This window comes from Phoca vitulina, unplaced genomic scaffold (genome assembly GCF_004348235.1).
Source record: "Phoca vitulina isolate PV1807 unplaced genomic scaffold, GSC_HSeal_1.0 scaffold109, whole genome shotgun sequence".
Classification (NCBI taxonomy): Eukaryota; Metazoa; Chordata; class Mammalia; order Carnivora; family Phocidae; genus Phoca; species Phoca vitulina.
The window spans coordinates 829105-854129 of NW_022589812.1; the positions used below are offsets into that span (position 1 = coordinate 829105).

At 43.6% G+C, this 25025-nt stretch overlaps 1 protein-coding gene across 7 annotated transcripts in view; it reads left to right on the forward strand.

Annotated features, from left to right (window-relative positions):
* Nucleotides 1-25025, forward strand: part of LOC116628035 (VPS35 endosomal protein sorting factor-like) — a 113239-nt gene that overhangs the window by 47417 nt on the left and 40797 nt on the right. For all 7 annotated transcript variants that reach the window (XM_032398076.1, XM_032398077.1, XM_032398078.1 and 4 more), the window contains 9 exons: nt 7697-7743; nt 8686-8797; nt 9307-9423; nt 12270-12323; nt 15541-15621; nt 18113-18175; nt 19330-19415; nt 20814-20894; nt 23012-23075. In XM_032398076.1, coding sequence (XP_032253967.1) covers nt 7697-7743; nt 8686-8797; nt 9307-9423; nt 12270-12323; nt 15541-15621; nt 18113-18175; nt 19330-19415; nt 20814-20894; nt 23012-23075 — 705 coding nt within the window. The remainder of the gene's footprint in view (nt 1-7696; nt 7744-8685; nt 8798-9306; nt 9424-12269; nt 12324-15540; nt 15622-18112; nt 18176-19329; nt 19416-20813; nt 20895-23011; nt 23076-25025) is intronic.

The following is a 25025-nucleotide window of genomic DNA, read 5'->3' on the forward strand; positions in this document are numbered from 1 at the left end:
CAGGAGTCTCAGCAACCATATGGTGGCCCAGGCTCCCGGGGAGAAGGGGCACGAGCCTGAGTGTAGAAAGAGAGCCTCCCGGCCTGTTCAGCTGAGTGACTGAAACATAGGAGCAGGATTGACGTGTTTGAAAATGGGAACACTTAGGTTTTTTTCTCCTTAACAAAAGGCCAAATTGGATTAAAACAAAAGGTACCTGTCATAAGGCATTCTTCCTTTTATTTTAAGCACCAGTAATCTCAAAGGATGGCAGAAGCTGGGAATAGAGCTTTCCCGGGGAGTAAAACTCTAGGAAATCATTACTGAGCCAGAAGAAGTGATTAAAAAAATTAGGTCACCTGAATAATAATAAACTCTGATTCTTGGGGCACTTAAATAAGGAACTTGCAGCGTCTCATTAAAAAAATGTTAATCATTTTCAAAATGCAGAAGAATCAATGTCCGGGTAGAAGGTGGTGTTGAAAATGGGTGTGTCTGATGCCTAAAAACTCTCTGAGTGGCTGGGATGTGTCACTTGGGGAGTCAGGCTGTGCCTCCCAAGCAGGGGATTGTCTGTCTGGCTACGGCCGCTGGTAATACACAGGACAGGCAGGCAAGATGAGGGGAAAGGAGAAAAGCCTTCAGCTACGAATATCTGTCATAGGAAATTTCAGATTGAAATTGAAATCCCAAATCCCCAGGAAAAAAAAAAATCAGGGAGTGATTATTCAGAAAGGCTTTTTTGTTGTTGTTTGAAGACAGGATTTTTTCTTTCCCCCTTATACAACTAAAATAAAATGATAATAAGTAAAAAATGGATTTATGCCCTGAATTTCAGGCACATCCTGCACAGGAAAAAGGTAACCATTTCACAAGATCTGGTTTTGGGTGGTGAAAACAGATCCCTTGGTAAGCTTCTCAGCATTTCAGCAGCTTTTTGTTTGTTGGGGGTGGCATGGAAGGTGTAGAAGGAAAAAGGCCTGGTCCTGGACATGAGTGGTGAGTCTTGTCTGACAGGGAATCCCGTGTGGTCCTTTACGAAGCCCGAGAGGTGCAGGTTGTAAATGTTGGGTGAGTGAAGAGGCAGGTGCACTAGTAGAGGCTGGCGTGGGCAGTTGGGCAGACCTGGGTTCAGACTATGGCTGTGTTGCCTTGGGCTACTTGACGTCTTTTACCAGCTGTAAAATGGGGCTAATGAAAGAAGCTTCCTTGAAGGACTGTCATGGAGTGACTGTGATACTGTCCATCTGTGCGTGGCCAAGGGATGGGGGCACCAGGCAAAGGGGGTGGCTGCCATCCTTATGTTTGGACTCACTGAAGCAGATGGGGTCTGGGTTGACTTGAAAGTGCGGAAATAAGCGGGGGTCGGGGTGGGGGAGAGGGGAGGTAGGGCCGAGGGAAGGGACTGAGGCAAGTAAGAGGCATAATAAGGAGACCAGCCTTACTGGAGGAGAGGGAGAAATTAGGCTGGCTGGTGTGGAACAGCTTACAGAGGTTGTTGAACATAACGTGGTGGAGATCAGGCAGCTCTTAGAGATTTTTGATCAGGAGAACAATTTGAAACAAGCGGTACTTGAAGATCAAACTGGCAGAAGCAGACAGATCAGAAAAAGGAGAAGAGTTGGTAGCTGTGGGAAAAAAAATGAGACAGAATGGATAGGAGAGAATTTCCTAATCAGAAAACATTTATTAATAAAAATACATACTCAGGGGCGCCTGGGTGGCTCAGTGGGTTGAGCATCCGACTCTTGATTTCAGCTCAGGTCATGATCTTGGGGTCCTGGGATCGCCCCCATTGGGCTCTGTGCTCAGTGGGAAGTCTGCTTGGGATTCTCCCTCTCCCTCTGCCCCTCCCCCTGCTCACGTGCTCAGTCTCTCTCGCTCTCTCCCTCTTTCCCTCTCTCTCCCTCCCTCTCTTTAAAATAAACAAATTAAAAAAATGTATTCATATTTAGAAAAGATAGAAAAGTGAAAAGGCAAAAAACAGCCACCTAAAATCCTGCTATATTAACATTTTGATAGGTTTCCGTATTAATATTTCTCTGTCCACTCTGGCTTTCGCTCTGTACTTTTGTTTTATAGATGAGGATTTTTGTATGTGTAATTTTATGGTGCTTTTCCCTCACTTAATGTTAAAACGAATACCTGTTGTTAAGGAAGTTCTCTGACCCTCAGTCACGTCAGGAAGTGACATCAGCGTCGGGTTTGTTGGGTGTGAGGAATGGAGGAGGGAGGTGAGTCAGAGATGCTAAGCTTTAGAGCGCTTCACACAATCACCTCTTTCTGAGGCTCCCTGGGGGCCAAGCCCTGTTTTAGTTCCTTTAGTTGGGCCACCTTACTTCATTCTCAGCTTCCCTAGGCTAGGTATCATTGTCATCCCCATTTTATAGATGAGGCACCTGAGGCTCACAACTTGCTAAGGTCACACAACTGGAAAGAGTCAAAGCCATATAGCCATGTTGGCGGTAACTGTGAACCCAGCAGATGTGTTCTCTAAACTCCTCAACTCTTTCTTTCTAGATAACTCTTGTTAGTGGTTACACTTAAGGAGGGACTTAAAGGCCCTAACAAATCGACTCATGGGACTGTTACCTAGTGGGCAAACTATAAGTTGCACTTTAAATATTCTAAAATGTGGGGCACCTGGGTGGCTCAGTCAGTTAAGCATCTGACTTTGGCTCAGGTCATGATCCGGGGGTCCTGGGATGGAGCCCTGCATCAGGCTCCCTACTCAGTGGGGAGTCTGTTCGTCCATTTCCCCCAGCTCGTGCTCTCACTATCTTTGTCTCTTAAATAAATAAATAAAATCTTTAAAATAAATAAATAAATAAATATTCTAAAATGTGAGGCTGGTAATGCCAATCTAAGACTAGCCTTAGCCATTGCTGAATCCCTCTGATGCGTATAGGTGTATCATTTTCGTTCTTTTGAATTAGGAAAAAAAGTTCCCAGTGAAAGAGAAATGATGAAAAATTTAAAAATTTCTCCTTTTAATGCCTGGAGTATAGGATTTCTTTTTATTCACATTGAAATATTTTCTTTGAGACTTGAGCATATCAAGTCTGGACTGGAGGGAAGGGGCATATGATTTTGCCCACCCTTTACGTGTTTGCTTCATTTAGAAAAATGAGGAAAATATACACATATCACTTAATTCTCTCTCTCTGTTTTGTTTTGTTTGTTTGTTTTTATGAAGCAGTACTTGTAAACACTGATTGGAAGGTTATATAGTAAAAGCAGGAATACAAATCTGGGAGCACTCTGAGCCGCATATGAGTCCATCTCAGTTTAGAAAGCAGAAGTGCGGTGTCAGCCCAACTTCTTTAGCTTTTCCTACACTTTTGAAGTACGTAAATAACCCCCATCTGGAGGTAACCTTAAAGATCCAGTTAAATATGGTGGTGGTTATAGAAATCCGTGTATGTTAGTGAAATGTCACAAAGACATACCCTTCCCCCATAATAAAGTGTGAATGGAAAACCTGGTGAAATATTCTAGTTAATTGTATTATACCAACATCACTTTCCTGGCTTTGATAACACACTCGAGTTAAATAAGATGTCACCATTGGGGGGAGCTGGGTGACTGGTACCCAGGACCTTCTCTATTATTTTTATAATCTTTTATGAGTCTAATTCCGTTCAAAATAAAAAATTTTTAAAAATCTATCAGGAGCAATCTGAACAGTAATGTTATATGCATGGTAGGGATTCCTCAGCCATTAAAAAGAATGAGGCAGATGCATGTGTGTAGTTACGGGAAGAGCAAAGCCCATGCTAGATTCTTGAGTAAAAAAGGCAAGTTGTGGCCCAATATGTATATGACTGTTCATTTTTGTAAGACAAAAAAACCCAAACTGGACTTTTATAATAAAAGCTATATACTCACAAGGTATAAACAAAGGCCTACAAAGATGAACACTAAAATGTTGACACTGGTGATCACTAGGAAGCAGGAGTTGGGAGGGAAGGCATTTGCATTTTGCTTAACCGCACGGCGGTAGTGTTTGAGAATTTTTTCCATAATAAGCATTTCTTATTTTTATAGTTTTTATTTTATTTTTTATGTTTTTTAAAGGTTTATTAGAAGGTGTGGGGGGGAGGGGCCGATGGAGAAAGAGAGAGAACCTCAAGCAGACTCTGCGCTGGGCATGGAGCCCCAATATGGGGCTCCATCCCATGACCCTGAGATCATGACCTGAGCCAAAACCAAGAGTTGGATGCTTACTCGACTAAGCCACCTAAGTGACCCTATTTTTATAGTTTTTATGAAAAACAAATATATAAATAAATGAAACGTAGGGGCCGTCCGACTCTCCTGCACCCTCAAGTTCTGATGTGTGTGTACAAGCTAATATGCTGAGCTGCACATTTTCCTAGTTCATCCCAGTCAACAGGCTTGTTTCAGTCTCAGTCTGGTTTGAAGTGTTTATCTCGTTCTTGCCAAAGATAATCGATCCTGTTGCTTCTCAGAAAAAAAAAAAAATTCTAATCTTTAACAGATGTGCCCGGGATCCATATCATTTGGCTCCCTGGACACTTATGGGTACTTCCTATATTCCTATATGATGGCAGAGCTTTTTTTTTTTTTTTTAAGTTACATATTTGGATACTTTTTTTTTTTTAATTTTTTTTTTTTTTTTTTTATTTATATATTTGACAGAGAGAGACACAGCGAGAGAGGGAACACAAGCAGGGGGAGTGGGAGAGGGAGAAGCAGGCTTCCCGCAGAGCAGGGAGCCCGATGCAGGGCTCGATCCCAGGACCCTGGGACCATGACCTGAGCCGAAGGCAGATGCTTAACAACTGAGCCACCCAGGCGCCCCTAAGCATTTGTCTTAATGGCCAGAATCTTTTGTCCATATGTTGGCATTTACCAACTTTTTTCAGAAGTGGTAGGCCAAGAGCTCTCATTTATGTGTGTGTGTGTGTGTGTGTGTGTAAGAGAGAGAATAAGCCACATAAGGGCATGGTTTTCTGTTTGATTTTCTCACTGCCCTGTCCCCAGTGCCTTAAAGTTGCTCCATAAGTAGGCATAGAATGAGTGATTACTTGTACATGTTGGGCAGTGTTGGTGTGATACTCCTACAGGATATCTCTTTCTCAATCTTTTCCAGAAACCACTTTGATATTGGTCTTCAGGAATGACTTTTCAAGTATAAATACCCCATGAGTGGATTAGGGAAACCATTTGTGACATTGGCAATTTTATTTTCAGCTGGGATGCTGACTACAAGGAACAAACACCTAATTGGCCCTACCAAAATAATTCAGTGTCTTTTCTCACACAGCAAGTGCAGGCTATGGTCTAGGCAGGTTCTGTCCATCTCTCCTGTGTCATCCTCAGGTAGCAAAGTGGCTGTAGCCATTCCAGGCATCACATCCAAACGTGGCAGCATCCAGAGGCAGAAAGATGAAGAATCTACAATTCCTTGGGTTCCTGTTTAAGAACAAAGAAACCTTTCCTCAGAACTCCCATTCCAGCAGCTAGAAATGGGTCATGTGCCCATTGTCTGAATCTCACACTAGCAAAGGGAATGGGGTCACTGTGATCAGTTTGGACCTGTGTTAATTTGCTCAGGCTGTGTCTTAGTCCATTCTGGCTGTTAAAATAAAATGCTACAAACTGGGTGGCTTATCAGTACCAGGTATTGATTTCCCCCAGTTCTGGAGCTGGGAAGTACAAGATCAAGATACTAGCAGATCTGGTGTCTGGTGAAGGCTTACTTCCTGTCCATAGATGTCTGTCTTTGCTATGTCTTCATGTGGCACAAGGGAGCTTTCTTGGGCCCCTTTTATAAGGGTATTAATCCCACTCACGAGAGCTCCACCCTCATGACCTAATCACCTCTTAATATCATCACCTTGGGAGTTAGGGGGCCATTTAGACCATAGCAGGTTGCCATAATAGACTGGAGGGCTCGAACAACAAAAATTTATTTTCTCACGGTTCTGGAGGCTAGAAGTCCAAGATCAAGGTGTTGGCAGGGTTGGTTTCTGGTGAGGCTTGTCTTCTCACTGTGTCCTCACATGGTCTTCTCTCTGTGCATGTGTGTTTCTGGTCTCTCCTCCTCTTCTCCTTCCTTTTTTTTTTTTTTTTTAAGATTTTACTTATTTATTTGAGAGAGAGAGCCCGAGAGCAGGAGAGAGAGTGAGAATGAGCGGGGCTGAGGGGCACAGGCAGAGGGAGAAGAAGCAGGGAGCCCGATGCGGGGCTCGATCCAGGACCCCAGGATCATGACCTGAGCTGAAGGCAGACGCTTAACTGACTGAGCCACCCAGGCGCCCCTCTCTTCCTTTTCTTACAAAGACCTCATTCCCATTGGATTAGGGCCCCACACTTAGGACCTCACTTCTCGCTGATTACGTCTCTAAAAGCCCTATCTCCAAACGCAGTCACATTGGGCATTAGGGCTTCATCATACAAATTGGGAGGGGACCTTATTCAGTCCGTAACAGGCCCCACTCTGATGTTTGTAGGGCAGAGACAGAAATCTGAATGAAGTCGGGGTTCTGAGGTACGGGCAGTATCTCCACAGTCAGCTTTCACCTTAATTATTCAGGCACCACCTAGGACACAGCCCGAAGGGGTACAATTGCACTAAAGACCACGGGGGGCCAGATTCCTACGAATCTCATTTCCACCACTTACTGGGAAGCAGCTTAATGTTTCTGAGCTTTGACTTTTGCTTCTGTGACGTGGGGATAACAGGCGGGCCTCTGAAGACTGCTGTGAAGAGCCAACAAGAAAAGGCAAGCACAGTGCTTAGCCTGGTGCCCGGCGAGCTCTCAGTGTCCAGGTGGCTGTTAGTGGCTCTTCAGTCTCAGGGTTGACCTCGTCTGTGCCATTCAAAACCTTCCCCAAACCACTGACCTAAAGGATACCTCTTCCATTGATTTTTGTAAAAAACAAAACAAAACAGGAGCTCTTTTACAAATACGTAATTGTCTTAAGATAGCTCTAAAGCCATTAACAGTATTCCAGTGAGTAAAATATTTACTTCCTTTCGCGGAAAACATAGGCTTCAAAACTCGTTCGGAGGAAATGTGATGAAGAGTATAGCCTTTGATGCCAGATGGCCTGGGTCACGTCTGGCCTGCGGTAGCTCGCTGTGTTACCTTGGTCCAAACACATCACTGTTTCATGGCTCAGTTTCTCACCTGCGTAGTGGGAGAGCCTGCCTCATGGATGGTCGTGAGAGGCGAGATCACGCGTGCGAAGTGCATCTCACCGTGCACGGTGGGCACTAGCAAATTCTCAGTGAAATGAGGAGGAACGTGGGGGTGTCATGGGAGAGGTGGGGAGTAAGGTAACTGCCATTCTCATTGGTGCCTGGAACACAGCAGGTACCTCACCATGCTGTAGTAACGCTGCACGGGGGGATGGTACCGCTTGCATCCTATGCCAAAGGGTGAGGAAACCCAGGCTTCACGGAGTCAGGTGACCAGCCCAAGGTCTCGGAGTTGGTGAGACTGGATTTGAACCCAAGTATGCCTGATGCCAGGGCCTCAGCTCTTCTCTGTTATACTAAATGCCATAAAGGTGAATTCCGCCCCCCATCCCCACCCCTGACTCCCCATCTTGGCCAGGTACTGAGAGTTAACAGAAATGGGCATGTGGCTCCATTTACTTGAGAGTATTACTTTGGAGATCGCTTTGTGAGAAATGTTTCAGATTCCCCAACCTGATGATTTTCATTATAATTATTTTTAATTAGGCTCTGCTAACTGAGATGATGGATAGATGCAAGAAACTAGGAAACAAGTAAGTATTTTATTTTTTTAATTATTTAAAAAAAATTTTTTTTAAGTAGGCGTGGAGATCAATGTGGCGCTTGAACTCACAACCCTGAGGTCAAGACCTGAGCCGAGGTCAAGAGTCGGATGCCCAACAGACTGAGCCACCCAGGTGCCCCAGTATTTTAAAATTAATAAAACATGGGTTTGGAAGTGGAGCTGGTTGATTTTTTTTTTTTTTTTTTGAGCTTGGCATGCTCATGTGGGCGAGAGGACCAGCAGAGCGACAGGATGACAACAGAGGGCAGGAAAGTTGAGTCCAGTCTTCTGGCTTCCGATTCCTGGCTCCACTCTTTCCTAGCTTTGTGAACTGGGGTCACCTACTTGACCTCTCTGTGCCTCAGTCTCCTCATCCGTAAAATGGGTTTAGTAATAGTCCTTTCCCCATGGGGCTATGGTAAGTGGTAGGGTCAAAATAAACTCCATTTTCCTGTCTTCTAAGCATATGAGGTTTCTCCTCTGCTCTCCCTTCCGTGGTAGATGTCCCTAAGTCACTGTGTCCCCTAGGTCCTAGAACAGTGCTTTTTGTAAGAGGTGAAGATATGTATTTTATATATTTGCAGCTTGGATCAATATTGTGACTTAATGTTTAGTTTTATTGGTGCACCAGCCTATCAAAGGCTCAGTTTACATCTGTTTAAATGGATTTGATTGCTTGCTGTCCGTCAATCCGGCCAGCCAGCCAGCTACCCATTCATCCAGTCAATTCAACATTTATCGAGTTCCAAATGTGTATAAAACATCGTGTTGTTCTCTAGAGGTTGCCTTTTCACGCCAGCCTTTTAAAATTTTTTTCCAACTTTACCATTAAAGAGTTCTCAATTCCTCCTTCCCAGCAACGTACGTACTTAAAATTAAAGTGACTTTCATTAAGGGGCAGCTCCGCTGACACGGGTCGTGTGTCTTACAGCGCCTTGCTGTTGAATTCTGTGATGTCAGCTTTCCGGGCCGAGTTCATCGCCACGAGGTCCATGGATTTCATTGGCATGATTAAAGAGTGCGATGAGTCGGGTTTCCCCAAGGTAGGCTCTTGTGGGAGAGCAGATAGGCACCATTTACCTGAGAGCTGTCAAGGGAGACAGTCCTTGTGGGGGGCGGGGAGCAGCTCGGGCCAGCAGGAAAACAGGCGAAGGCTCTGTCTCTGAAGAACACGATAGAAGATGATTTTGTGATTGGGATTGTTAGGCACGTGTCATTGCTGCCAGCGAGTCCTAAATCTATCGAATTAGCTCACTGTGAAGTACTTAGGAAAGGCTCAGTCCCCCATCTTTAAAAATGTATCTTCACTCGTTATTTATGAAAAGCTCTGTCCAGCAGAACGTTAGGGCCCACGAATCAGAGCGGTACACGGAGCCGGCTCTTTGTTTGGAGCAGCTCAGTCAGACTTGCACGTAGGCCTGAGGTCAAACTTCAGGAAGGTCGTTGGAGGATGAGCCCTGAGATGAGCTCAGTGTTAGAGCCTTTTCCTCTAAGCCTCAAGGTGCTCTGATTTAAAATCCCCAGTATTGTAATGGTTCGCTCTTTTTCTTAGCATCTCCTTTTTCGCTCATTGGGGTTAAACTTGGCCTTGGCTGACCCTCCTGAGGGCGATCGACTCCAAATTCTCAATGAAGCTTGGAAAGTCATCACTAAGTTGAAGAATCCACAGGTGGGTGACCATTCAGACCTTAGATCGACTGTGCCTGCCTTTTGTCCAAGTTCTTCAGTATGTTCTTTCCTTTAAAAAAATTATCTTTTGACTAATTATATGTCTGTTTTTTTGTTTTTTTTTAGAAATAATACTACTTCTAATTGTTTTTGCTAACCTATAGTGGAGAATTGATAGCTCTAAAGATATATTTGTTGGATTTTTGTATCCTAATTATGTCTAATTCTTGAGGCTTCAGGATCTACTAAAAGTGTAAAATTATAAATATTTGAAACTTTAAAAGACCTCTGGCTTTGTAAACAGCATCCAAAGTGCAGCTATCTATAGTACTTGGATTTGAAAGTAACAACTGAGTAAGATATTCCTAAATGGAAGATCATCAGTCAAACCTGTAATTAGAAGGGAATTCCAGCTGTTGTCCCTTGAACTGTTGTCCCCTGAACAGAGACAGCTGGGGCCTCTTTCTCCCGCCACTTCAGGTCGGGGAGTCTAGGAGAGATGGACCAGCCGGTGTTAGGTGCTGAAGGCGTGTAGCACCATAGTGCTGGAGGTTTGGGTTGCCCATCTCACCATCCTTGTCGGCAGCACGCCAGCAAGTTTTGCGGCTGCCACTAGGTAAATGGTACTGGCTGTCTTTGGCTGAAGGACTGGCTGGGCAGACTTCACCGCACCGCACACCATTCCTCTCCTGCTAGCAGCATGTCTTAGTTCTGCTGCTATAACAGAACAGCGCAGACCGGGGGGCTTACAGACAACAGAAATTTATTTCTTGCAGTTCTGGGGTTTGCAAGTCTGAAATCAGGGTGACAGCCTGTTCAGATTCCAGTGAGGGCCCTCTTCTGGATTTGCAGATGGCCAGCTTTTCCTCCTCCCTTGGCAGAGAGGGAGAGTGGGCTCTCTGGGGTCCCTTTTATCAGAGCACTAATCCCATTCATGAGGGTTCTGCCCTCATGACCCCATCACCTCCCAAAGCCACCTCCTAATGCCAGCACACTGAGGGGCTGGGATTTTCAACACAGGCATTTTGGACGCAAACATCGAGTCCAAAACCCAGCAAATAACTCAATAAGGGTACGTAACATTTGACACAATCATTTACCAAGAAGGAAATATTAGAGTGAGTTCAGTTATAAACCCCTTTCCAGTCACCTCATTTACAATAGTATATTGCGAATAATGGCCTAATTTAGAAATACCAGAGACTTGTTTACCAAATCAAATACCTAGGTTAAGTTTAGCAAAACCCTCACTAAACTTCATAAACTAAACTGTTTAACTTAACTCTGATCGGCTAACCAAACAGCTTATTTAGCATGTGTAAAGTCCAAAGTCGCCAGGCCTCTGATGCCTTTGTGTGAGTGCTTCCAAGCAACCTTGCATCAAAAGGCCACATTGATGGTTTTCTTTATTTTATTTTATTTTTTTTTAAAGATTTTATTTATTTATTTGAGAGAGAGAGAATGAGAGACAGAGAGCATGAGAGGGAGGAGGGTCAGAGGGAGAAGCAGACTCCCTACCGAGCAGGGAGCCCGATGCGGGACTCGATCCTGGGACTCCAGGATCATGACCTGAGCCGAAGGCAGTCGCTTAACCAACTGAGCCACCCAGGCGCCCTGATGGTTTTCTTTAGTCTTGAACTTCACAGAGCCTTCGGCCTTCGCTTTCCAATCCGACCTTCAGATGTTCCTGGCTTTTCTTATGTGACCGAAATAACTATTTTCTTCCTTCAGCATTTCTTCTTTCTTAAAGTGTAGGAACAGAAGAGACACGCTCGAGCTCGAGCGCTTGTTTTCCCCACCTTGAGTGTCTTCTGGGGCAGGCAGCCGTACCCAGCTGTTCACTGCCATTTCCATGACCATCCCACGGGCTCTCCGTGGGCCCTCCCCCCTACTCGAATCTAACACGTAATTTCTTACCTGAAATCTTCAGTGCTTTCTTAGCCTTTTTACAACATACACATCACCCCTCTATCAGAAAAATGTTTTTTTTTTTTTAAAGGTAGGAAGCCTTTTTTTTTTTTTCTCAGAACGTGCAAAAATCACATTTAATTCTGGTTTTCATTTTTCTTTTTCTTTTTTCTTTTTATTTTTTTTTAAAGATTTTTAAAAAAAATTTTATTTATTTGACAGAGAGACAGAGAAGGAACACAAGCAGAGGGAAAAGGAGAGGGAGAAGCAGGCTTCCCGCGGAGCAGGGAGCCCGATGCAGGGCTCGATCCCTGGACGCTGGGATCATGACCTGAGCCGAAGGCAGATGCTTAACGACTGAGCCACCCAGGCGCCCCTTCATTTTTTTTTTTTAAAATTTTATTTATTTATTTGACAGAGAGAGAGAGACAGCAAGAGAGGGAACACAAGCAGGGGGAGTGGGAGAGGGAGAAGCAGACTTCCCGCGGAGCAGGGAGCCTGATGTGGGGCTCGATCCCAGGACCCTGGAATCATGACCTGAGCTGAAGGCAGACGCTTAACGACTGAGCCACCCAGGCGCCCCTAATTCTGGTCTTCAACCAGATCCACCATCAGTGTCTCTGCTGAGGTGTGGCCCGGACTTGTGACTTTTATCTCCACTGCCTTTCAGTTCTTCCCAGATTCTGTCTTGGCCCAAGTGGCAATTCTGGAATGTTAGTTAGTTTCATGCAACTTCTGTATTTCTATAACTCGCTTCTTAGGGTAAAATATATCCATGGGCTAGACTTTTCTGTAGATGAACCAACCAGTCTTGAAATTCCTATCACTTATCTCTTTTAATTGTCAGAGCCCTTGAAGGGGTTTGTACATGATGAGCTTTTACCATAAGGTCCGTCATGGTGTTCTTATCGTCGAGACATTTGTGCCTTTTCTCTGCAGGACTACATTAACTGTGCTGAAGTGTGGGTGGAGTACACTTGCAAGCATTTCACGGTATGTGTGGCCTGCATATTGTTTCTGGAAGAGTTATGTTTTTATTCATGTTTATAATAATGAACAAGGCTAGCTGAGGCATTTAGGCATTTTACAATGGTAATTGTCCTTAATTTATAAAAATCACATCCTTTATGTTACACTGCGGTAGAGCATGAGTATGTGCATTTTTTTTTTTTTTAAAGATTTTATTTTTATTTATTTGACAGAGAGAGAGACAGCCAGAGAGGGAACACAAGCAGGGGGAGTGGGAGAGGGAGAAGCAGGCTTCTTGCGGAGCAGGGAGCCCGATGCAGGGGCTCGATCCCAGGACCCCGGGATCACGACCTGAGCCGAAGGCAGACGCTTAATGACTGAGCCACCCAAACGCCCCTGAATATGTGCATTGTAACGAAAGTATTCCATACTCACTGTAAATTGGGGAAATGCTCCGTTATACCAAGGGAAGCAGTTTGTTTCACCATAGGAAACCTTAGATGCTTACTTGCTAAAGCGCATTGTGACTCTCCCTGGGGGTCCAGTCAGTAGCATTTCCACATATTTGACTTGTGTGTAATTTTTTTTCTAAGCGAAGGCACTTCTTTCCCTGTGCCCATACTGGAATCTCAGTTTGGGAAATAACTGGGCTTGCCAGGTAACAGAGATTTTAGAAGCAGGCAGAACTGGATTTAAATCCTGTTGCCAGAATGCAAATTTTCATCAGCTTTTAAAAACCGAGGTATAGCATATATGCAGAAAAATGCATGTATTGTAAGTTTGCTGCCTAATGAATCTTGAGGAAGTACACCCGTGTGATCATGGTCCAGATCAAGAAGCAGGGAATAACTCCTCCAAGCCCCCTGAACTGTGCTCCCAGTCACACTCCCCGACCGTTGGAAGTTGAAGGCAGCCACCATCCTGGCCTCTCACTCGGTAAATTGGTTTTGGCCTTGTTTTAAGCATTATGTAAGTGCTGCTCTGTTGATTTTGTTTCTTTGGTCCAATTTTGGTTTTATGCTTTATTTTGGAAACCTCAAACATGATATTCCTTGAACTCATTACCCAGAAATGATCAACTCATGACAGATCTTGTTTCATTTAGATCTTTACCCCTTCTCTCCACCCCTGGGTTATTCTGAAGCAAATCACAAACAGTGTGTCTTCACCTGCCAATTCTCAGCATGTATATGTAAAATATAAGATTCCCTTTTCTGAAACCAAATCCCGATAGCTTATCTTAACCAAAAAAATAATAATAATAATAATAATACTGCTTTTAATATTAAAAATCAATGATCAGATGTCCCCAGTTGTCTTGCAATTTTTTTTAGAGTTTATTGTTCAGTTGGGATTAAAATAAAGCCTGTACATTGTGGTAGACTTCTTAAGGTTCTTTTAAACTGTAAATTCTCTCTCTTTCCCCCCCATGTTCCCTTCCCTTCCCCCCCCCATCTGTAATTTATTTGTTGAAGAAATTGGGACCTTTGTCCTGTAGAGTTTCCCAGTCTGGACCAGCTAGTTGCATCTGATGACGGTGTTCTTCTGCTGTCAATATATCCTGCCAATCAGCAGTTAGTTCTAGAGACTTCATCAGCTTCAGATTAGAGTTTCTGGCACTGTGGGTGGTGGTTGGGCGCTTCTCCTGGGAAGCTCACAGTATCAGGCTGTCTCTCTATAACATGGGCAGCCACCAAAGCTCGTTGCATCTCACTGTTTCTCAGGGGCTGCAAAATGGTAATACCTGGAATTACAATCAACTCTTCTCTGTTCATTAGCTGGGATACTTGTAGAAAGAGAAACTTCTCACGTTGGGTGTTTGGTTACCCTGAGGTACAGCTTGCACAGAAAAGGCAGGGATGCTGCTGGTTTGTTTCCTTTCCTTTATTAGTTTTAGAATGAGGCTTGATTCCTCAGCATCCCCAAAGGTGACCAGTGAGTAGTAGTTGTTGGTATCTTTAGGAGCACATGGATTTAAATATACTTGAATTACATCATTCTTACTGATGCTCATTTGTCCCTTCTTTGTCCAGTGGATGCCTTTTCAGATTGGCTCCTGAGTCCTTGTGACATGTTCTCTGCAGTCTTTGATGCCTTCCTTGCTTGCTCTTATAAGATGTTGCAGGCTCCCTGGCATAGTTCTTTTTTTTTTTTAATTTAATTTTATTATGTTATCTTAATCAGCATCAGCTATCTCTCCAAGGAGCTCTGGTTCCTTTTAGTGCCATTGTCAGTTTTTTGTTTCTGTTTTTGTGTTTGTTTTTTTTTTTTTTTTTTTTAGCTGTGTGACCCTAGCTAAGTCACGTAACTTCTCGGAGCTCCACTTCCTTATCTCTAAAATGGGGATAAACATGTCCATGCCAGGGAGTTTAATGAGCATTAGGCAAGAGAGTAAACATAATGGCAACTATTTAGATAACAAATATCAAATAGCAGGCGCCTTACCTGTGAGCTGTGCAGCCTCAGAGAGACCTTGCCAGGAGGCTTCGCTCTTCCTGTTATAAGGAGCAGGGGTCAGCATACCTTTTCTGTGGCGAGCCAGACTAAGTATTTGATGCCTTGCGGACCGTACGACCTCTGTCACAAGTATCCAGCTCTATCATTGCAGCATGTGACCAGCTACAGAGTGTATATGAGTGAGTACAGCTGTGCGTTCCAGTAAACTTGATGCACACTGAAATTTGAATCTCATATAATTTTTGTCATGAAATATTATTCTTCTGGTTTGAACGTAAAAGTCATTTTTAGCTCGTGGGCTGTATAAAAACAGGCCCAGGACTGGATTTGGGCCATGGTTGGTTGACCCCCCAATAGAGATGACAAAAGCCAAGGTGGGCATCGAGGTCACTCCGCTTGAAGGGGCTGAGTCTGTGCACTTCCCACAGGGCCGAGCTGCGCCGTCTGCCAGCGCCGGGAGAGCGGCCTGGGACAGGCAGGGACAGAGTGGCACGGCCGATTTTATCAGCGCTCAGGGAAGGCGGCGGGGACAGTGTAACACCCCAGAACCTTTGAGAACAATGTTTTAGTCCTGACCTGGTGCAGAAGTAGTTACCTTCAGGGCTGTGATATGGGTGGGAGTTCTCCCTTAATATTATTTCCAGCAGAAGATTTGAAACTGTTTCCTGGAAAGTATGTGGTGTGTTCTGAAAATGTTAGTCCTTTCCTCCAGAAAAGCGGTCAGTGACTGCCTTACAGTGTCTAACTCAGGTTTATCCCCCCCCCCCCCCCGCCCCGCCCTTAGAAACGAGAGGTGAATACCGTTCTGGCTGATGTCATCAAGCACATGACTCCAGATCGTGCATTTGAAGACTCCTACCCTCAGGTAATAGCTTTGCTTTTCTCATTTCCACACTGTTAGGAATTTGATTCTGTTGAATCACATAGGCATGTTGCATGGGTCAGGCTGTAGTCAGATAATCCTGGGTTCAAATCCTAGCTCTGCCATATCGTCGCCATCTGCCCTTTACTCCACTACTTAACCTTGTTGTGCCTCAGTTTTCTCACTTGTAAAGTGGGGCTAGTAGCCCTACACTCCCGAGTGGCTGTGAGGATTGCATGAGATATATGATATGGGATGCCCTGGCACAGTTGCTTGGCACCAGTAAGTAAGGGGCCTGTGTTTTCCAGTTAAACTAACTTTTATTTGGAAATAGTCAAGCTTATTGGAAAATTGAAAGAATAGTTCCGAGAACTCCCATTATTATGATTACTTTTTTTAAAGATTTTATTTATTTATTTGACAGGGAGAGACAAGGAACACAAGCACGGGGAGTGGGAGAGGGAGAAGCAGGCCTCCCGCAGAGCAGGGAGCCCGACGCGGGGCTCGATCCCAGGACCCTGGGATCATGACCTGAGCTGAAGGCAGACGCTTAACCGATTGAGCCACCCAGGTGCCCCTGAACTCCCATTATTTTTTTAGTCAGATTCACCAACTGTGAACATTTTCCATGTTTGCTTTATCATTATCATGTGTACACATACTCATATGCACTATATGTGTGTAAATTTTTTTCTGGCTCCTTTGAGGATAAACAGTTGCATACATCATGCTACTTTGCCTCTGAAGAATTCACTGAATATTTCCTAAGAACAAGGACATTCTCCATATAACCAGTTTGGTTATTGACTCTAGAGAATTTAACATTAATATCTTATTGTCTCTTCCACAGTCCATACTGTAGCTTTGTCAGTGGACTCAATAATGTCCTTGATAGCAGATTTTTTCCTCCTCCAGTACAGAATCCAGTGAAGGTTCATTTACTGTCAAGTAACTTTCAACCTAATTAAGATTTAATTTTTTTTTAATAACATGACTTTCTGGCACTTATTGCGATCAATTTTTAGCTTCACTTAGTAGAAGAAAATTAATTACATGTTCTTGTAAGAAGGTTAGAATTCTAACATTTTGGTAAGAGTGTTTTCACCATTTGCTAATTAAAATAGTTCATCATTAGAATTTATTGAGTAGGCACTGAATACCTGACATTTTTCTCAGGGTGATAGTCTTGCACAACAGGCTCTTGATAAGCATCACTGAGTGAATGAACCGTGTAGAGGAGATGGGTCATACCCTTGTGGGTCAGCAAGATCTTGGGTGCATATGAAGACTGAGATGCATTAGAATTTTTGTTGAGGAATATTTAGTAAGACCTTGACTCCTAGGGACCCATTTAATTGAAGACTTTAACATAATAATTTTAATGCAGTCCGTTCCTAAGAGAGAGAGGAATAATTACATTATACAATTCTGTCATATCTAGAAGCAATTTATAAAAGGTACCCCAGGGGTCAGCCTGCATTCTGGATAGCCACCCATATGAGTTGTGAGCCCCTTGTCTTAAGCGATTTAAACAAATGATTTCAACAGCAGTGTTTTTAGTGTAAACAAAAGTACCTGTCAGTAAATTTTCTCTTCACGACAGTAACCAGGGGCGGAGGTTTATATTTTCCTTAGAAAAAGCACCTCTGTGGTGTCTCCCTGTCAACAGGACTGTGTGCATCTCAGGGTGGGGGGGGGTGGACATTAGTACCTGGGTATCTGGAGCTGATCTTAGAGACTGTGCCACCGTCCTCGGGTAATGATGTGGCCTTTGACTCCACCAGCAAACTCTGTTCATTGCCTCTCCACAGAAGTCGTCAAGAAACACCGGGCCATGATGGGCTGGAACAGGGGTGTGCAAAGTATGACCCATAGACCAAATGTAATGCAGCCCACCACCTGCTATTGTGAATAAAGTTTTATTGGCTCCAGCCATGCCCATTTGCTTACATGCTCTCTCTGGCTACTTTTGAGCTGCAGTAGCCATGTTGAGTAGTTGTGATGGCTCTGTGGCCCTTTGATGAAGCTGTTTGCCGCCGCCCCTCCTTGAATATTCATAGCTGACTTTATAATAGCTTTCCAAGGAAGGGCACTACACTGTTCTAAGCACGTTACACGAACCATCCCATTTAACCCTCATAGTGAGCCAGGTACTGCTTTGCTCTCCATTTTACAGAGGAGGAAGATGAGGCTGGGAAGTGGCTTCCCCAAGACTACAGAGTAAGATGGGCAAACTCAGACTGAGACAGGGCCTAACCTTTAACCCCCAGTAATCTCCCGTTCCCGAGTCACCCAGCTTTCCCTTATTGTAATTGTAATTTCAAATTATGAAAGAAGGTTGCCTTTTAGAAATACCCAACTTTTGGAATGCCTGGCTGGATCTCGGGGTTGTGAGTTTGAGCCCCACGTTGGATGTAGAGATTACTTAGAGATAAAATCTTGAAAAAATATATCCAAGTTTTATTAAAGATGTGTTTTCTGTTCGGTTTTGCAGCTTCATTCAATAATTAAGAAAGTGATTGCCCACTTCCACGATTTCTCCGTTCTTTTCTCAGTGGTAAGTAGCATTCCTTAATTACCTTTGGAAATTTGTGTCTGAGTCAGAGGTTCACTTAGTGTCTCAGTCATGTTTTCATGGTGTCCCAGGCCAAAAGAAATACTTAACGGTTCCCTTTAGAAAGTAGTTAGGTCTAAACAACTTCAGTATTTATGGCATAACAACTTAATCAGTGTTTGAAAAATGAGTACCCAGACGGAGAGAAAAATATTATCTTTATTTCTTTCATGACTCGCTCATGGAATGTGTGCCCCTCTTGAACATCACACAGCTTCTCAAACCTTGGAGTCAGACTGGGTGTCCTCTTCCTCTTTTCCTCTTCCACACTGATTTTCATAGGACACTTGCTTTTTATCACACATATAGTCTAACGTTGAAACGCTGGAGTACGTCAAACTAATAGTTGTCTCATTGTCTGACAGCTGAAATTTTTTTTATGTGTCCCTCACATTTTAAAATACCCCACGATGCCCCTTCACGTTGGCTGCATTGCCCTGGGCAAGTACAAATCTAGAGGATTCTCTTCCCTGTCACCCCTCCCTCTGCAGGTTTCCATTCATGTACACTCACAGAACTGTTTGTTTCTTGCTTATTTTAAAAATAGAACCTCTTATTTTTTGGAGATTCTCCATACCCGAAGCACCCTGCCGGAACTTTGCACGCGTTGCCTCGTACCATTTTCACAACACCGCTAGGAAGTAGGAGCAGTTAGGATTCCCACTTTACAGATGGGAACACTGATGCTGGAGGAGGTGGAGTAACTTGAGTAAGGTGGCACAGTTAGTAAATGTAGAGTCAGGATGTGGGGGCCACTCTGAACAACTGGCTCTTCTTTCTCTGATCAGTATAATCGTAAAAAAGAAGCCCACCTTGTGTGTTGTTACCCGGAGAAGCCCATGGTCATCTGAAGCTTGCCCAGATGGTTCCCAAAATGTTCACTGGCCCCAGCCCTGACCCCTGGGGCGTGTAAGTGGTTTTAACCCTACGAGCTTTCACAAACCTGCTTTCAGGTGGGTCCTCCTCTGACCTGCCTCAGAGAGATGAATAGCTCTTTCTCTGCTCTGACCTTCAAAGAAAAAGGGACCCAACAAATCCCTTCCAACAACTTGTGTAAATTGCATGTAGAGTGCTTTTTTTTTTTTTATTACTTTTAGGAAAAATTTTTGCCGTTTCTGGACATGTTCCAAAAAGAGAGTGTACGGGTGGAGGTTTGCAAATGCATCATGGAAGTTTTTATCAAGTAAGTGTAACACGGTGTCATCCAGAAGCTTGGATTCCCGATGCCCCTGTGAAGCATATGGATGAGAATCACTCTGTGTCCTTGGAGGCCTAATGATCTGTATGCATTTAACATCTAAAATAACATGGTGAGGAAAAACACATTACAAGGAGCAGTCATGATAAAAGTTTGTAATTAGTGCCTAAGAAGACAAAGCCATAAGTAGTAGTTGGAGCCTGGCCATCACCTACATTGTATTCCGATGTGTTTTTGGAAGGAGCAATCTGTTAATGAACTACTTAGGGAGTAACATTTTAAAAGATAAAAATAAAGTCATACTTGTCAAGGTCGCAGAGCTAGATAGCTTTCCGTCTTCAATGCTTAGATTTGTGATTGATTTTTAAATTTAGTTGCTTTCCTTTTGACTAAATCTGTGTTTCCCCAAACAACCTACTGTTGGTGGTACAGGAAATAATTCTAGGTGGCACGTGGAGGAGAGATTTTGATTTTGATTTGAAAAGTTGTATATTTAATTTAAAGTGTATTCAGTATACAACTAGTTTAATTGGTGTTTTCATGCATTTTTTTTTTTTAGGACAGAATTCAATTTAAAAAGTTAAAGTTGCTTTATTTTATTTTTTAAAGATTTTATTTATGTATTTGACAGAGAGAGAAAGCACAAGTAGAAAGAGAGGCAGGCAGAGGGAGAAGAAGAAGCAGGCTCCCCGCTGACCAGGGAGCCCGATGGAGGGCTCGATCTTAGGACCCTGGGATCAAGACCTGAACCAAGGGCAGTGCTTAACTGACTGAGCCACCCAGGCGCCTCTAAAGTTGCTTTAAATATTAAATATATAGATATGGTAAAATAAAGTGTGTTAAGATGGAACTTAAGTAACCCCGGTTTGGAAAATTGAGTTAGATGTTGCTTGAATAATGTATGTTTTAAGCTTTCCTTGTGTTGTCTTTCTGAAATATTAATTCCATATGCTTGGAAACAAATATACTTCCTTTACTTACATAAAGATTTGTTATAAGACCTTGTCCTTCTATATTATTTGAAAAGCCAAATTACAGTTTTGCCTGGCACTTAACACAGTTGTAGATGGGTTGTGGGCTGCTTTAGAAAGAAATGTAAAAAAATCAGGTCTGCCCATTGCCTGGCTTAGGAAATGCAGCAGCTTTACCATGATTTGGTAGGATTTACCGTGATTTTAGGAGAAGTTATAATATGTGTAGAAAAGCAAACTTGTTATTGAAGGAAGAATTAAGAGTAAAACCAGAACATTGCCCATTACATGTTCAATGTCAACTGGGTAATTTGCTATTTCTCAAATATATGTGATAGAGGAGAAACTCAGCCTGCGCCTTCATTGCTGTGAGCGGACATAACTTATACTGTTGTCTTTAAATGTCTTGTAGGCATCAGCAAGAGCCCACAAAGGACCCTGTGATTCTGAATGCGCTTTTGCACGTGTGCAAGACCATGCATGACTCTGTGAAGTAAGCCACGCTTAAGGGTGAAACATAACATGGATTGGGTCTTAATATCACATAATAGTACATTGGGGAATTACTACATTAAGCTGCCACTGTGGATACTATTATTTTATGGGGTCTATTAAAATTCTTGCTAATGAGGACATTCCAGTCTAGGAGAAGAGGGAGGCTGAGGGTAACCTTCCTGAGAAGATTAAATGGCCGGTCTTTTTTTTTTTTTAAGATTGATTTGAGAGAGAGAGAGAGCAAGAGCGAGTCGGGGGGAGGGGAAGAGGGAGAGAATCTTCAAGCAGACTCCATGCTGAGCACAGAGCCTGATGTGGGGCTCAATCCCACAACCCTGAGATCGTGATCTGAGCCGAAACCAAGAGACACTCAATCGACTGCACCACCAAGGCGCGCCGAGATGGCAGATGTTTTTACAAAAGGATTTCTGTTGAGAGGAGAAGGCGTGAACTCAAACTCCACGTCTCCTGGAGATTTGAGAGCAGCAGATACAATAATAATGAGTTCACTCATCCAGTAACATAGCCTTTACATTTTTTCTCGTTATTAGCCAATTACTTGAAATTCAAATGAAATGGCTTCTCTTCCTTACATGAAGGGCTCTAGGTGTTTAGTAGACCTGAGGCTCAGTCCTGTGCGTTAGCCGTTAGCCTTACCTCTGGATCAGAGGCCAAACTATCACTCCTTTGCTTTCTAGTTTTTTCCTTTACATGTTTCCATTTGATTGTGTTTGAAGCAGTTCCTGCTCATTTGTGGCTGAAATTTCAGTCCCTACAGAATTTTTAAGCCCAGCAGCTTGAGTCACTGGAAAATGTTACAAGAATGGAGAAAAACGGTTTTGGAACTTAACCATCAGCAAAATGAATTGTATTTCTTTTTTTTCTTCTGAATTTTGGAATCTTTATTTTTATGATCTTGTGTTGTCGACCTCTTGAATAGTTACCAAAATAAAAATATTAAGACTTTTTGTAATACATGGAACCATAGGCTTTTTAGTTGGACAAAAAAAGAAATAAAGGCACAAAACACATCAGAAAGGCACTTGTCTTAGTAGGATACCGGGTTTTAGCTTCGGTAAAATAGAGTTTATTTCTGTCTTGCTAAAGGTGTGAGATCAGATGGGGTAGGGCCGCTCTGCTGTAGAGCACCACCCAGGCTCCTTCTGTCTTGTTGCTCGGCCATCCCTCTGGGGTGTTGCCCCTGTCTTGCTGGGGGAAGCTGGCTTACCTCGACCATGTCCAAGTACAGCCTGTGGGCATTGGAGGATAATAGTTTTCTTTCTGCGAGAAACTTGGACAGCTCACCCTCACTTGCGCTCACATCCCATTGGCCAGAACTGTCCTATGGTCATACCCAGCTACAGAGGGGGCTGGGAAATGGAGTCTCAAAGAATGAAAGGGACATTGCTTTGTTAGCGGACAGAACGCAGTCTTTGCCAGGGACACGGAAAGGACAAACCAACACACAAAACTTGGCTTCTGTTTCTCTAGGCTCTTAAGGTTTTAAAAAAAAAACTGGGGGAACTATTAATAGGCCTTCACATGTGTAGTCGAAGCTTAAGGACGTGACATTGTCTTATTTATGTTTGTATTAATACTGCTATTAAATAGAGGCAATTGCGATCTGTAATTTACTTGAAGATGCCTCCCCAAAATGAGCTGGATTGATGGATGGAGAGGGAAGCGGGTAGTTATGTGATAAAGCAAATATAGTAAAATGATAATGGTGGGATCCTGGTGGTGTGTATATGGGTGTTTGTTGTAAAATTCTTTCGACTTTGCTGCTTGTTTGAAATTTTCTATCCCGAAATGTTGAATACGAAAATTTGCAGTTGGACCTTGCTGTCCAAATTCCAAGGGAAAGAAAGTTTCCTTCTCCTTTGCTATTAATAAATATGTCCTGAAAACATCATCTTTGAGAGAGATGAGAAACACACTTAAATCATGTTCATTTAGATGATACATTTTCATCAGAAGAAACACAGCCTGTTGGGAGTGTTTTAAATCTAGAAAATGCAAAATGTTCTTACCTGTTAAATTGCTTACTTCTTACATATTCTTTAGAAACTTATATTTATTACCTCAATGTTAATTATGTACCATTATTGATTTTAGTGCACTCACTCTTGAGGATGAGAAAAGGATGCTGGCATATTTGATTAATGGATTTATAAAAATGGTAAGTATTGGGGAAGAAGTTTCAGGGTACTTGGAAATGTGATGTAATTGTCCTTAACTCCAGTGAAAGCAGTTAACATTATGTTCCCTGGTGCTTTTCATTTTTATTAAGATAAGAGGAAATTAGAAAACATCTTATATTAGCCAGCACTCCCCCGGGGGCAAAGAGAGCCAAGACAAACTGGCCTAAGGAATAAAAAAATGTGTCATCAGGACCTGCCGTCTGTGTGTCTCGGGCTCGGGGTTCCGCTCACTCGGTGTCCTCCCAGACAGGCTCACGCCCCTGAAGAGCTCCAGGTTCCCAGCAGGAAGGGCTCCAACAGAAGTCCTGGGATTGAGTCTCCAGATGAGCTTGGGTCACCTGAACGAATTGCTGCAGTGAGGGGGAAGGAACACACTGACTGGCCAGGCCTGGGGGACATATGCACACCTGCACAGCCCCAATCATGTGGACCCTGGGAGTGGGGAGTAGGGGCTCCTTGAGGCACCCGATGTGCTGCTCATCAGGTGATGGTGAACCAATGCTGGGGGGAGGGGCAAAATTGGTGCATAACAACTCACCCCAAAACTTAGCAGCTTTTTTTTTTTCTTTTAAGATCTTGTTTATTTGTCAGAGCGTGCACAAGTGGGGGGGCGGGCAGAGGGAGAAGTAGATTCCCCGCTGAGCAGAGAGCCTGGAATCATGGGATCATGACCTGAGCTGAAGGCAGACGCTGAACCGACTGAGCCACCCAGGCGCCCCAAAACTTTGCAGCTTTAAATAACAGTGTCTTATTAATTCTTAACAAACCTGGAGGTTGACTGTGGAGCCAGGCTGTTCCGTGTACCAGGATCGGGGCCATGGAGGATCCAGGACAGCCTCGCTCCCACTCCCGTGTCTGGGCTCTTGGTGCTGGCTGTTGGGGCCTCATTTCTCACCAGCGTGGCCTCTTTCTGCTGTTCTGCCATCATCCAGCTGTCTCAGCCGAGCTCTTTTATATGGTGCGGGCATGGACAGAAGCTGCAGGGCCTTCTAAGACCAAAATCCAGCAATCACACAGTGACCAGTGCCACATCCTGCTGCATTCTGTTGGTCAAAGCAGTGACTGGGGCTGTGGCCTTGGAGAGGGGGGAGTAGACTCCACCCCCAGATGGGAAGAGTCCACAGGGACACTGCAAAAGGCCAAGCAGAGTGGGAGGGGTTCTTGCAGCCTTCTTTGGGAACAACCCCACCATCCCCTCCTAGCCAGAACCACCTTTGCTTTCATTCTTCATGCACAAAGCTAAAGTAACAACTGCTGTCAGTATCCTGTTTTAATACAAGTGTCAAGACAAAAGCTGACCAAGAGGAAAATAGAGCACTTTGAAAAGGACCCTGAAAATGTGACTTGTTCCACAAGAGGGTCAGTGTCATCGCTCACCTGACTCTGTGGGTAAAACAATCCATTCTGATGCAAGATCAGAATTAACCCTTCAGTTGTCATGGGAGGAAATGCACCTTTTACCAGGTGACTCTCCTTGCCTTTGATTTATGCGCTGATTGGGTGGTATTTTACCCCTTTATGGCTTTGTCTGAGAGCCACCAAGTTAGAATGGAAAAGAATATGAGGAAATAAGATGTGAAACCTGATAGCTGTAATGGAAATAGCAATGTTAAGCCTCCTCTGGGCAAAAATGATTGCTGTAACAGTCAAGTTTGTCCTCCTAACGAGCTGTTCGTAAATTTGAAGAAATAGAAGAGGGGATTTTTATTGATGGAGAAACTTTCACCTATGGCTCCAGCAGCCACCCGTAAGTTGCTGAGTTTGGACTCCCCATCAGGAAACAGAAAGGTGTGGCTCTTATTAGGGAAATCCCTCTGACCAATGGCTCCCAATAACCAAATTTATGTTCTGTGAAAAGGCCACAGCTGACAAACAAAATTCCATTATTTCCTTTCCAGGGGTTTCCTTCTAGCCTGGGAAATCCGGTT